Source organism: Tachypleus tridentatus, chromosome 1 (assembly GCF_004210375.1).
Source record: "Tachypleus tridentatus isolate NWPU-2018 chromosome 1, ASM421037v1, whole genome shotgun sequence".
Taxonomy (NCBI): Eukaryota; Metazoa; Arthropoda; class Merostomata; order Xiphosura; family Limulidae; genus Tachypleus; species Tachypleus tridentatus.
The window spans coordinates 26,478,030-26,492,994 of NC_134825.1; the positions used below are offsets into that span (position 1 = coordinate 26,478,030).

Genomic DNA, 14,965 nt, shown 5'->3' on the forward strand with positions numbered 1-14,965 from the left:
AACAGAAATTCCTTGGCTGGAGAAACCAATGAGGATCTTGTACTCAGGGATGCTAATTAGATCTTTCTCAATGATCATTCCTTGAGAGGAATTCAGAGTAGCGTGAAGAGTAACCTTAATGAGTATATCTCCTGTGGTTTGGGATTCAAGAAGGATTCAGTGTGTTGTGGTGTAAATGTTTCCCCGAAATGTCACCAGAGCATAACTTTCTGACTGACTTGGGTGAGAGCCAGCAAGCCCCTGTAATTTCGTTTGAATGAAAAAGGGAGACATCTGCCCTAAGAAAGGATGAGAAATCGAGGTACAAAATCCGACTGTGATGGTACTGTGCAACAGAGTCGTTCATGTGTGGTCATTTTCCAGTTAGCTGTTTTTACAGTTTTTTTATGCATTCAGATACCCTTAATAAATAGAGAGAACTTCAGTGCTCATGGACCCAATCAAAGGGACGCATTACATTGCCAAACAAAGACTGCAGCAACAGCAGGGTTTCATGAGCAGTACGCCAAAACACCAGTATCAGACACAGTGTCCACAACACCTGTTAAGATCGTCCAACACTTGTACTCAGTTGACCCTAGTCCAACTGGTCTTGGGGTACCATCTCAAGTCCACCCGTCTACAGGAATTCAAAGCCAAAGTGGCTTGTTGGGGTTGCACCTCCCAGCCACCAATATTCTATTCTCCCTTTCACAGATTGTCACGCACAGTAAACACCTAGCTGAGTGTTCAAATCTCATAAGAAGCAAACTAAATATACACAATATTCTCTGGAAGGTCTCCTCACCACGTACAGGAATCCACCTCGAGAGGCCCGACACGTTACAACAATTTATTCGATTCACTTGTTAACACTTGTTATAACAAAGTTTATCTTCCAAAATACTTCAAAATTTAAAAAACTTTGTGTAATAACGAACTCAAACAAAACTAGACAGCTGAAAGAAAACTTTCAGTTTAAGAACGAAAGTTTCTTGTTTTCAAAAATCAAATTATACCTCAAAATTTATTAGGATTTATGTCACCACGTTTATCTAACAATGTAATACTTTGGCAACAGGAAATAAGTTTATATTGCTCTAAGCTGTACATATTACTAATGTTGCAATGTAAATGTTAGCTGGAGGACGCTTAGAATTCAAATCGAAAAGCTTAAATTATTAATTATTAGAAAGTTCTGAAAGTTTTTGTGTCAGAGTTTCTAGCTTTGTTTATTGTCGTAATTTCAAGCAGCATATAGAGAAATACTTTTACATCAGATCCAATTTAAACTTTATGCTACGTCTTCCTAGCTGATAGTGTGAGAAAGAAAACAACAAGATGGATGTAGGACACACAAGACTCTTTAGTGTAAGAGTTATTTAGTTCATATAGTGATCTAATATTTAATGGTTATTAAATTTTATAGCAATCATTTTAAACTTAATTATTTTAAAGCCGATAGTTATAAAACATTTCATGAAGAAACTTGTAATTTGACGTTACATTATTCAAACCTTCTGTATTTGTTTCGTTGCTTTAAGGAAGTATTGTTACATCGTTTGTTTGTTTTGAATTTCGCCCAAAGCTACTCGAGGGCTATCTGTGCTAGCCGTCCCTAATTTAGCAATGTAAGACTAGAGGGAAGGCAGCTAGTCATCACCGCCAACGCTTGGGCTACTCTTTACCAACGAATAGTGGGATTGATCGAAACATTATAACGCCCCCACGGCTGGGAGGGCGAGCATTTTTGGCGCGACTCGGGCGCGAACCCGCGACCCTCAGATTACGAATCGCACGCCTTAACACGCTTGGCCATGCCGGGCCCATTGTTACATCATAGCGTCTCGTAAGTTTTTTTTTTTACGTTCTGGGCCTCAATACGACAACATATATATATGAGAAAGAGGAATGACCTACTGAGTGAATACAAGTAAGTTAAATAAAAAAAACAACATTAAATTAGTGGAAGTGACCATGATTGTTAATTTGGTCATAATGGCGATATTTTAAAGTGATATCAGAAATAACGATATTAATTTGGTTTTTCAAAGTGTGTTCTAAAATAATTCAACTTACGTATGTGGGCTTTGACGAAAAGGAGACAATTATTTAAAGTTCTGGGTGCGAATGTAGTAACACGCAGGTTAACAAGTGAATTTATGGCAGATTTTGTAGTACGAAGCAAAGTGGAGAAAAATAATTCGTCTTGTAAATTGGGTTTTAAAGTAACTGAACTAGTCTGTGTGACTTTTAGCGAGAAAAACAAAAATTATTCAGAATTATATGTACAACTGTGATTATCCTATAGTGTAAATAATTTTATAGATACCCTTGATTTGTTTTGAATATAATATTTTAAAACAAGTGGATTGTGTGGTGGCCGTTTATTGCTCGAACTTATCGCTAACAAGCCACAGACACCTACTGTAAAGAATCTCGCCCCGTAAAACCTGGTAATGAATATTTTATGATTTCCTGTGACTTCATGTGAAAGGGTCGATACTTAATCCAGTTCAGTACAGAGATAAGTAGTCAAACTTCATATTAAGTGGGAGCCCTCATAAAGTTGCCAGCAAATGCAAATATGTTTAAAAATATTTAATACATTTCCGTTCGGTCGTTTATTTCTCCTTATAAATTAACCACGTTTGTATTTATTGAAATTTATTGCAATTTGTCTGCAAAGTTAGCCAGCCCCAAATGAATATATTTAGAAAGATATAATGCCACGTTAATAGGTTGTAAAAAAAGTAAAAAAAACAACATTTATTTAAATTATGCTCCATTAAAGTTAACATAAATTATTAAAGATAAATATCTCTGGCATTCATAGTAGTATTAGTTGAATAAGTTGTTTAATTGTGGGTACTTTATTATTTATATGAATTATGATATTTAAAACAATATTATTTCTAGTAAAATAAAACTTCAAAGCATTTTGCATCAGACAGAAATGGTAACTCTCTACCTTATACAAATAAATTTCACCATTTTGTACATTTATATACACGTTTAAGTATTATAAAAGTTTATCAATGTTTATTGTAAATGTACTTATTACGATTCTGATGTTTGACTTGTGTTTGCCCTTTAGAAATACGTGACTAATATCGCGTGCAATGGGTGTCTGATGAATTAAATTATTCGAAGATATAAAATTCCTTTGTATAACATTCGAAAATACACTTTTTAAAGCAAAATAATTTATTGAGCTCATATAACAATGTACAAATCGCATTGTTCTTAGAATGTTCATTACAATTATAAAATTACTGCAAACATTAAACGTGGCAAGCTGAAGTAATTGAAGGAAAAAATGTCAGAACTTTAATGTTAAAAGGATGATAATTAAAATTTTCAGTTATTTTCAGCTTATATCAAATGTTTGTTTTCTCTTTCATCCGTTTTCATGTGAAGAACGTTATTAAATAAATATTTTTTCTATACAAATAAAGACTTTGTTTGTTTCTTTCTTTAAAATTAAGTGCAAAGCTTTTTCTCAGAAACACCTTTTTTTCCATATATGACGAGCTTACGATTCTTTATGTTTTATATTATAAATCCGCATAATTTACACACAAGTCGATATACATTATTTTCATTATTTTAATGTACGTTCACAGTAAATAGCAGTGAAAAATTAAATTGAAGGCTGCTGGTCAAAATCACTCACCTCCAACACTTGGGCTAATCTTTACCAACGAAATAATGGGATTTACCGTTACAGAACACCCCAACGTCTCAAAAGGTTATCATGTTCGAGGATGAGATTCAGACCTGCGACCTTCATATTGCGAGTCAAATGTCTTAACCACCAGGCCACACCGGGGCTCATCTTCAACATATACATAAAGTGGTTCCCTAATGTACTTTATACTCTCTACTACACCATCAAGTAGATCCATATATACACTGCTGGCCAAAATCTTAAGGCCAATGAACATAAAGAAAAAAATATACTTTTGCGTTGTTAGATTCAACTACTTATTTGAGTAGAGCTTCGAAAGATGAATGTAAGAAAAGGGAAAAAATAAAAACCTTTTTAGCATTTAATAGAGAAAATGTGAACACTATTAAATTAGCATAAATACTAGCTGGTCAAAAGTTTAGGACCATACCAAAAAAGAAGTCCTAAACAGAGTGACAAATGCCCAACAAGAGGTCTCAGTAGTGAGTTGCACAGCCGTCATTGCGAATAACTTCAAACATTCGCTTTGGCATGGTCGATATAAGCATTTGCAGAAGGCTGGCTGGAATGTTATTCCAAATGGTGAAGATGGCTTCACGAAGATCATGTACTGTTTGGAATTGATGTCCATTTCTATAGACTTCCCTTGCCGTTTATCCCCCAAACATTTTCAATGGGGTTCAGTTCAGACGAACACGCTGGATGGTCCAAAAGAATCATGTTATTCGCCATGAAAAAGTCATTTATCCTTCGGGCACTGTGGATTGAAGCGTTGTCCAGTCATTTCCACATAAGCGAGGGCCTTCAGTCAATAAGGATGCTCTCTCAAACATACCAATGTAGCCAGCTGCTGTTTCACGCCCCTGTATAACCTGAAGCTCCGTTGTTCCATGGAAGGAGAAAGCACCCCAGATCATGATGGAACTTCCTCCACTGTGTCGTGTAGTTAATGTTTCCAGTGGGATATTCTTATCGTACCAGTATCGTTAGAAGCCGTCTGGACCAACCAGGTTAAATGTTTTTTTCATCAGAAAACAAAACCTTCCACTTTTCTACGACCCATGTTTGGTGCTTCTCAGCAAAGTTTAACTGAGCTGTTTCGTGGTGTGAAAGGAGGAGTGGCCTTTGAAGACGTTTACGGTTTTTAAAGCCTTTCTCTCGTAGATGCCGTCTGACTGTTCTTGAGCTGCATTCTGCATCCGTAAGGGCCTTAATCTGGTTCAACGATCGGCTGTTGTCTTGCCGGACAACCCGTCGAATCATCCTGCTCGACGCTGGCGAAATTTTCTTGGGCCGACCACTTGAAATTTTCGTTTCGTATCACTCAGGGTCTTTTAAGAAATTTTCAACAGCAGTTTTACTGCGCCAAATCTCACCATCGATGGCACGTTGAGAGAGACCTTGCTTTTGCTGCTCGACAATTCTGCCACGTTCACACTCTGTCAACGTTTTAGCCTTTGCCATGATTTTACCCAATATAACACAGGAGATGTCAGTGGGAGATGTTGACAACGCTAATGCTTAACACAAATGACTAAATTTTGTTACATGTTTACCGATTAACGCTTGGTTTCAGTATGGTCTTAAACTTTGGACCAGCTGATATTTAGGCTAATTTCATAGTGTTCACATTTTCCCCGTTAAATGCTAAAAACTTTTTTATTTTTATATTCTCTTTTGTTATCTTCATCTTTCGAAGCTCTACTCAAATAAGTGGTTGAGACTAACAACGCAAAATGCATATTTTTCTTTATGTTCATTGGCCTTAAGATTTTGGCCAGCAGTGTTTATGTATATATGTGTGTGCGTATATAAAACTAGCTTGGACAAGGGTTTCGTGATTATAGCTTTTGAATTGATTATTCATTTCGATATTTCAAGTATCTACTAACTATTCAAGCGTTCTTGTTAACTTTTTTAATGTAATTTCCTTTCTCCATTTTTTGGGAAGCCATCTTGTATGGCTATATTTTTACTCATTCTTTTCTCGCGAGACCCTCGAATCAGGTTCCGTGATTTGTTTTGTTTTTTTGCACAGTATCATCGAACATGTGCTATTTATTTATGTAGTGAAGAATCAAATAGAACTTTCATTGAAAGGAAAAAAAAATATTGTCAGAAATTTAATTTTTCTATCCGAATAAGAGATTACGAATTACCCTAATGACGTGTTTTTGCCAAAATTATCGTTAATATATGATACAGGTTTATTTGAGGAAAATTGTTTCTAACTATACCTGACTTCTCCCTAACTTTATAAGGGCAAGAAAAATGTAATGTCTTGATAATCTTAAATCGTGGATTGGGAATAGTAAGAATGATAATACAGAGGTTGAATACGTTATATTAAATTAGTTTCGGAGTCTCCCTACGCTGTTACAGTCCATGTTTTCATGTATAGTTCCACCACTTCCTCAATAGTAGGTGAGAATGCTTATAACACTAAAAATGTATAGCTTTGTGGTTAATAATAAACAAACGTCTGGTCATGCTATGTCCTATAGCCATGCGTTTTAACATCAACCTGACAGCATACATTGTGTCCATTGGAATAGTGTGTAATGTGAGGTTTCATATCAAAACACACGCTTGGCTCTGTTTACTCTCTATAACCCATCTTGTGTACAAGAACAACGATTTCTCAATGTCAGTTTCAACGATCTAGTTTCAGAAAAATCCATGGGGGTTGCGCAAGGCGACGTGACCAATATGTTTTTGTATAGAATATTTTGAATACTCGTTACATTCTCCAGACGCTTGAGTTATACGTTATTTGAACAAACCTCTCATGAAAGTACCTTGTGCCATTTTCACAGATGGAGATCCTCCTATACTATGATACGTGCTTTTAGTACGATCATGGGGAGAGCTTTTGCCATTGATATTGCTATTTGTTGTTTCTGTGGATTCTTATATTTTACAATACATTGCACTCTGTTTACCATTGTCGGAGTACGACTTGTTGCAGATTTTTTCCTGGAGTGTGCTGGTGTCTCAAATTGATCCATTTTCTTTTTGTGCTCCATTGTCACTAACTAGAAGGAATATCTCCATTTTAGAAATTCTAAATCCCCGAAATAGTTGAACCTTTGAGATTTCGGTATATGAATGTTTTTCTTCAGAAAAGAGCTGTTACATTCCTTTCACAGAAACGGTGAATTTTTCGGTGGCTTCAAAATGCCAAACCAACAAAACGCCTAGTAATGCCAACATGTAGTTCTGATACATTCCATTCCATTGCGACCTTGTATGGGCGGTGATTGTCATGTAACTTGCTGATTTACATATCATATACATTTTAATATTTTGTATCCAACTCTCTGCGTATACTTTGTTCATCCGCATCCTGTAATACTAATTTAAAAACTGAAAATATTTCATTATCTACTTTCAAGCAACTCGTCTAGGAAAATAATAACCAGAGAGCCGTATAGCTTTATAAATGTCAATGACTTTAAGATATCATTACAAATTCGAGAATAATAATATTGTGCTTTTTTACCAGAAGAAATTCTAAAACTAACTAAATGCTTCATAAATTTTTATTTTTTCTTCAGATAATATACATTTCAGTTTGTTACTTTTTATCTCCGTTGTAAGTTTCCAAATTATGTTTGACAATCTTGTGAGTAATGTATCCCTCGTTACTTTTCTTCTCATGTAAGTTGTTTGATATGCCAACTCTAGGACTAAATAGTGCTAAGCCGATTACATGAGTAAGCTAGATAAATCCCCTGTATTTGCTCTTTCAATTACTGGAATGAATGGTGCACGTCCTATTCGAGGGATAAATACTGCTCTTTTTGCTTTATTGTAACCGTCATCCAAATTACTATGGAAAATTGGAATAATTGGTCTCAAAATCCTTTGAATATCATCATAATGGAGTTTCCAGTCATCATCTTTTCTGGATATGGATCGTTTCTTTCGGCCAATTCTTGGAGTAAATGTAAACGTAGATCGCTTAGAGCCATCCATGTCTTCATAAAGTTTAAACATTAGATCTTCTGCCATAATGTATGAAAATGGTAGCAAGTCAAAAACTGCTGACCTTCCGATTCGAGGAGGAAATGTCAAGATGTCAGCCTCTGATCTGTAGGTTTTAGCAGCTCGTGATTGTGGGATCTGATCTTTTTTTCCATTTTCCTCGTTAAGAACATATCCTGAAGCGAAAAACACAGTTTTAAGTAATGAATACAGAAAACAGTAAAACAAGTTTTATTTAATGACTTGAATGATTGGTTATTTGGCGTTTTAAGGCACAAAGCAACTAGACTATCTGCGCCTAATGACCAGTAAAAAATTAAAAATAAAGTAAAATTATTAAAATGCATAAGAGGAATAATTTTAAAACAAAACAAAATCCAATTTTAGCGTCAAAATTTAAATAGCGTTAAAAAGGCTAATGGCCTTTAAAAATAAAAATAAAATATTTCTAAGGTGGATAGTGCCACTATCACCAATGACACTGTCCATCGTTAAGAGTAAGCCTGTAGACAAAACATATATAGCACGATGCCGTCGTTCAGAATCATTACAATGGCACGAGAGTAAAATTTGGGCTATTACGACTTACGTGTTACAGAGATGACACATTTGTGCATCAGTTCCTCATAAAGGAAAACAATGAGTTAAAAAACTGTAACCAATGCTTGGTCTAGTTAGCACAACGTCCTCCTTTTGATCATTACGGAAAGAAGACGGCCAAAGTAAAAGCTTGTTATCACGTTGTTCACTCCAAGTTAACTGCCAACTGGCGCAGAACCAAGCCTTGAATATTGGACTGTAATGCATGTATGGAATAGGCATGGCATTGACAGTGCCAAAGCAGACAGACTTAGCTGCAGTGTTAGCGAGCTCGTTTCCATGAATATCAATGTGACATGGTATCCAGATAAAAGTGGATAAACGTAGATGTCAAAATAAAATGTGTCAGTCGGTTTTAAATATCGAGGATAACAGGGTGAAAATTAACGTAAAGCAATTCCAGAGCCAATAGAGAGCTTAGCAAGTCGGTATAAATATTACAATTCATGTAATGCTTTGCTTCTATGTGATTCAGTGCAAGAGAAAAAGCGTAAAATTCGGCGATGAACATAGACACTGTAGAAGGGATTCTGTGTGCAACAACTGAACCACAACACACCATGACAGAGCCCACATAGTCACCTGATTTCGAACCATACATATAAATGGGAATGGAAGTATGGTTTCAAAGATGTTCGGCAAATAGAACACAGTACTTTCAATCGGTAGAATCCGTCTTCCTCAGATAACTCAAAAAAAGGTTACACTTGGGGATGTCAATAAGCCATGGTGCGATGGGCTGACTAGTGGAAACAGCATTGCCATCCAAGGACAGATCCAATTCATTCAAATGAGCCTGGGTATGAAGAACAAAAGAAACAATGGCAAACCGTATATTCTGAAAAAGCATGGCTCATTGAGAAAAGAAGCCACAACCCCAAGTGGGATGCTGTGGTGAAGAACGAAGTTTCGAAGTATAAAGAAAAGAAAGTTTCAAATAACGAAGGTGTAGATGAGGTTCATGAGACTCGGTGTAGAAACTCTGAACTGGAGAAGTGTTGAAAGCGCCAGTGCAGAGTCGAAGCCCCAGATAGTAAATGGGGTACAACATTTCCAAGACCAAGGTTCTGGTAGAGCCATAGACCAGAGTTCCATAATTCAGTTTTGATCAAATGAGGGCACGATAAATCTTTAGCTTAGAGCACTGATCTGCTCCCCAAGAATTGGAAAAGAGAACACTGAGTGCTCAACACTTGACTCAGCTTTGATGTGTGCTATATAGGTCAAAGATAAGCCCCAACAACTTTGTCTCGGGGACCATGGGAAGCAGAACTTTACAAACACGGAGTGTGGGATCAGAGTGAATACCCCTTTGGTGGCAAAAGTGCATGCAAACGGTTTTAGAGAGAGAAAAGGTAAAATTGTTTGCTGTGGTCCACTTCAGTAAAGATTGAGCTGCCGCTCAATATACCTCATGTTCGATGACTGACACGAGATTTGGATGGCGTTGATATAAAGCTCATTTGCAATGGTAGAAGTGAGTTGTCCAGTAATGGTATTAATCTTTCTAGTGAAAAGTGTAACACTCAAGACACGGCCCGGAGAAGATCTAAGTTCCTGTAGCAAAGAACAGAAAATGTCGAACCCACATGAATTTGGAATTGCCAGTCCATTAAAATAATTTTAATCAAAATGGGCAAATGTCCAGGCAACTGATATAAGTGGAGGTCTTACACAATGCCGTACCTGCACGTAGGTCAAAGGATACTGACACAAGATGTTGTCATTTAAGAAAGGCTTTTCTGATTAACGTATTAAGTCAGATCAGGTGGTTCACAGTGGAGCACTTTTGTTAGAACCTATACTGGATGGGCGAGATGGCATTGTTTGATTTGAGGAAATAAACTAGAAGAGTATTAACCATTCTCTCTAAGGTCTTACAGAGACAATTCGTCAAGCAATTGAACAGTAATTTGAAGGAATCTTGGTATCCCTCCCAGGCTTAGAAAAAGGGAGGACAATAGCCTGGTGCAAGCAAAAGGAAAACATTCTTCTGCCAGATCTGGTTAAAACAACCAGAAGAAGAGAAAGAAAAGCAGGAGATAGATGGCGCTACCTCTCGTAGTGTATATCATTAAGTCCAATCGATGTACTGCCAGACCAATGAAGAGCAAGCTTGAGTTCCACCAGTGTAAAGGGGAAATTATGGTCATAGAGACGATCATCCTGAAATGAAAGAGGTGATCACTCTGCCCGAGTCTTGACAGCTATGAAGAAGGAGAATGAAGCAGAAATGCTTTATATCTCGCAAAAGCTTTCGCCGAGAGTATTGGCGTTGCTTTGGGCATCGCCAACTTCTTGATCATTGGAGAGTAAGATCAAAAGTGGCAAAAGTATACTGCTCAGTAATCTTCCAAAACTTGAGCAACTGCTTGGACAAAACAGTCAGTTACTGCTGTTACACAGTCGTCTATCGATGGCTTACAGACGACGGCAAGACCAAGTTCCAGGAAAACTGTGAAAGATAGCCAGTTGGCCTGGTCCAGCTTCTTCTGGGGCACGTGGGTTTGGTGGCATCAACCATGTCCAGTCTCTCTCAAGATTATAAGAAAAATTATCCCTGCCCCGTGGGTAACTGTCAACCATCCAATAAAAGTGAGGAAAAGTGAAGGTGAACAGACAGAGAGATCAATAGCACTAAACTTCGACAGTTCCACTGTATCAGTGTGGCCATTTTTACTTATGTATAGGTGAATTGGATGGAGAGACATTATGTTTTCCATCACGTCTGTTCTCTTCGTTCTCTTTAATAGAAAGAGGTCCATCAATCTCCATGGATCCTGCCCTAGATCGAGCAAGATTCCAACAACTAATGGCGTGAATGAATAATCGTTATGCATTTCGGAGCTGGAGAAAAAATAAAATCGAGGAAATGCTCGAATACGGAACCATGGGAAGTAAATCTGAGGAGCTGCTGGAAGGAATGGTTGGCACAAAGATGGTTTTGACGTTGAAGAGTCAACTTTCTTAACAATGGTGGGCAAAAGGCTTTTGACATGGTTTGAAAATGACTCCTATGGATGCACTGAGTGATTTATCTGCACTCCTACTGTAGCAGTGGAACAGAGTGAAGCAGCATACGTCTGAGATTGAGTGACAGTCAGTAACTTTCAAGCCTCTGGATATGAAATAGTTTACAGTCTTTGTACTTTTCACCTTTTTATCCTTCATCCACTTAAGGCAAAAACGAGAGTACGAGAGGTATGAACCACTATAATTGACACAGTGTCGTTCCGTTTTGTATTCGAGAAATCATGGCCTTTGCCACCACAACGAGCACACCTTAAAGATCCACGACAAAAGGTCTTTGAATGTCCGAACTTCTGGCACTGAAACCATCCGAGAGAGTTTGGAATACATGACTTAACCTTACAATTTAAGTGTCCTTCTTCGATAGTAGCAGGTGGACGTGACGATGTGAACGTCAAAATAATTACATTTCTAGGTAGCATTATTCCGTCTTTGTGAGTAGAGATTCGGTGCACCACAGAAACGCCTTGGCTGGAGTAATCAGCTAGAATCTACAACTTGGAAATGTTCTTAAATCCTTTTCAACTATACTTTCCTCCGGAAGAATTCGAAGTTGAATGGGGAGTAACCTCGATGGGTATATCTCCGATGCTTTTCGAATTCAGGAGGGCTTTAGCAAGTTGTGGTGAAGATGTTTCCATCAAAATATCTCCAGATCATAACTTCTTTACTGACATAGGGAAGCCTGCAAGCCCATCTACTTCCTTTGGAATAAAAAAGGGAGTCATTTGCCCTAAGAATTTTTCGAATAAGGAATGCATAATGAGAAACTGAAGTACAGAATCTGACTATGACGGTGACTGTAGAAGAGAGCCGTCCATGCGTGATCGTTTACCTATATATGTTTTTCTTATTTTTTTCATGGATGTGAATATTCATAATAAAGTGAATATATTTCAGTGCTCTCTGTCCTCATCCACCATGGAGTTGTACTAGGGGATGCACTACAATGCCAAACAAGGATACTGCAGCAACGCCAAGGTGTCGTGAGCACTATGCTTGAACACCAGCATCAGATACAATGTCCACAACACCCGTTATTAACGTCCAACACTAGTACTCGATTGACCATAACCCAAGTGGACCAGCCATTTGACCCTGGGGAGGGGACCACCCCCAGGCCGCCCGTCTAGAGAAATTCAAGGCCAAAGTGGTGTGTTAGACTTGAATCCCTCAACCACCAGAATCTTCTCCTCCACGGGTAGCCACGCATGACAAACACGTGAGTAAATGTTTTGGTCCTAGAGGAGGCACGCTGAAGGTACAGAACGTTCTGTGGGAGGTCCCCTTACCACGTACAGGTATTCACACCGAGAGACTTGAATGAATCATATTACGTTTAGAAGTTAAACGATCAAATTTACTTGCAACTACACGCATAGCAAAACACCTGTACTGACTCCATGTAATACATATTTATTTTGTTTAAGGAAAAAAAAAGTAGTTCTAAAATGATTTATAATCCTGAAGTGAAATTATTACAACAGAACGTAACTTTTATACAGAGGTACAAATATAACACAGTGTATTTGTGGTAGTTAAGGTATGAATGACATTTAAGCAAAAATAATAAGAACGATCATTTTTTCGAAAGCAGTAAATTATTTGGATATTTCAAAATCTACTTTACTATTTTTTGCAATCTGAGCTGTGTAAGCATTTCGATATTATTGTATATCGATGCATGGTTTATAAATATCAAGAACTGACAATGTGTAATAGCTTTCCCCTCCACATTCGATTTTGATAATTTCAGTATTCGATCTAAGATCCAGTGTAACGTTTGTATTATACTCAGTACAACAGTAGCATATAAACCATAAAATAATTGTAATTTTACTTTCTAAATTCAGGTTAAACTTGATAATTATCATGATCAACAACAAGTAATCATTAAATGTTTTATTTCATATTTTTGTTCTCATTACTTTAAACTCTAATCCCACTTGAATATTTAGGCCTAACCGAGTACAGTATAAAACTATAAAATAATTGAATACGCGAACTTTACATTTTAAATTCAAGTTAAACTTACTTCGTCAGGAATTTTTTCTTCGAAACATCGTGCGAGTTAGAATATTATAAAAAGTGATTTAATGCATAGAAATAAATCATGTTATTATTTACACTCTTGTTGAGATTTTCTCGGATGAATGTTCTGTAAAACAGTTAAATACGAAATATTATAAATAGATAACAGAAAGTAGAGCACTTCTCTTCATTACTTTAAAATATGATTTGTTTGTTTGTTTGTTTGTTTGTTTTAGAGCAAAGTCATATTGTACTATGTACTCTGTTTTGAATTCGCGTAAAGCTACACGAGGGCTATCTGCGCTAGTCATCCCTAATAAAGCAGTGTAAGATTAGAGGGAAGGCAGCTAGTCATCACCATCCACCGCCAACTCTGGGCTACTCTTTTACCAACGAATAGTGGGATTGACCGTGACATTATAACGCTCCCACGGCTGAAAGGGTGAACATGTTTGGTGTGACGGGGATTCGAATCCGCAACACTCAGATTACGAGTCGATGCCCTAATCACTGGGTCATGCTGGGCCGTGCTATAAATTGTATCAGTTATACCACAGGGATCGTTTTTGTTTGTTTATTTATGTATTTGCTTTGAGTTTCGCGCAAAGATCCACAAGTGCTATTTCCGCTAGCCGTTTTTGATTTAGCAGTGAAGGCAGCTCATGATCACTACCCACCGCCACCATTTAGGATACTATTTTACCAACAAATAGTGGGATTGACTGTAACATTATAACTTTAACACTGCTGAAAGAGTGAGCATTTTTGATGTAATAGGGATTCAAACCCACGACCCTTAGATTACACGTGAGCGCCCTCATCACCTGGCTATGACAGACCGAATTATCTGGCTTCTTAGTTAAGATGCTGGTACCTTTTTATTGGAAACAAATATACAAAAAAAAACAGCTTTACGTTTTCAATCTAACCACCTGGCCATGTCGGGCTTTGGGGGATCGATTCGTGAATTTTAGCATTGTTAGTCAGTCCATAAACTTCACGTTTCCCACCGAGAGACATTTAAAACACGAATAACGCTCACTTACGTCGTAACAACAATATTCTGTAAGGCACAAAGTAAAACACTCAATGGAAAATTTTGAATTTACTCCAGATTTATCAAATTTGAATATTTTATTCATGTAGAAGAATATAAGAGTGGGTAATTGGTGGCTCAATTAAGAAATACATTCCAGTTGTTTTCTTATTTAATACAAAAAAACTAAGATAAATAACACCCAAGGAACCGTACAAACCAAATAATTTTGTTTTTTCATTACTCTCAAATTATACACCAATGTAGACATGATAACAATAAGACTGCTATAAAATGACCAAACCTTTTGAAACCAGGCAAGAGGTAAACAGTAAGCAGGCCATCAACAGCAGCTGCTGCATTGTTGTCATGGTGAGCCAGATGTGGAAAACCTGATATCCAAGGAAAATATGTGTCTATTTCAGAGTTTGGTTGTACTTATACAACCGTAATGGTAAAAATAAAACAAAACACCTTAAATCGAAGCAGCTCCCTTGATCATAACTTAGATGTGCTAAAAATGGTTAGCACGCAAAGCATAAGTTCATTGTTAAAACTCGGAAGTTATTCGAACATAAAGGAATCAACAGCTAACCCCAGGGGCTCGTAAA

General features: G+C 37.2%; 1 protein-coding gene across 1 annotated transcript; it reads right to left on the reverse strand.

The window, feature by feature from the left end:
* Positions 1-7,196: 7,196 nt before the first annotated feature.
* On the reverse strand, positions 7,197-14,746 carry LOC143244756 (uncharacterized). The gene is made up of 2 exons (XM_076490008.1): positions 14,659-14,746; positions 7,197-7,833 (listed from the first exon to the last, which is right to left on the reverse strand). Exons 1-2 carry the CDS (start codon positions 14,723-14,725, stop codon positions 7,379-7,381), a joined length of 522 nt encoding a protein of 173 aa, XP_076346123.1. The 5' UTR covers positions 14,726-14,746; the 3' UTR covers positions 7,197-7,378.
* Between the last annotated feature and the right edge of the window lie 219 nt (positions 14,747-14,965).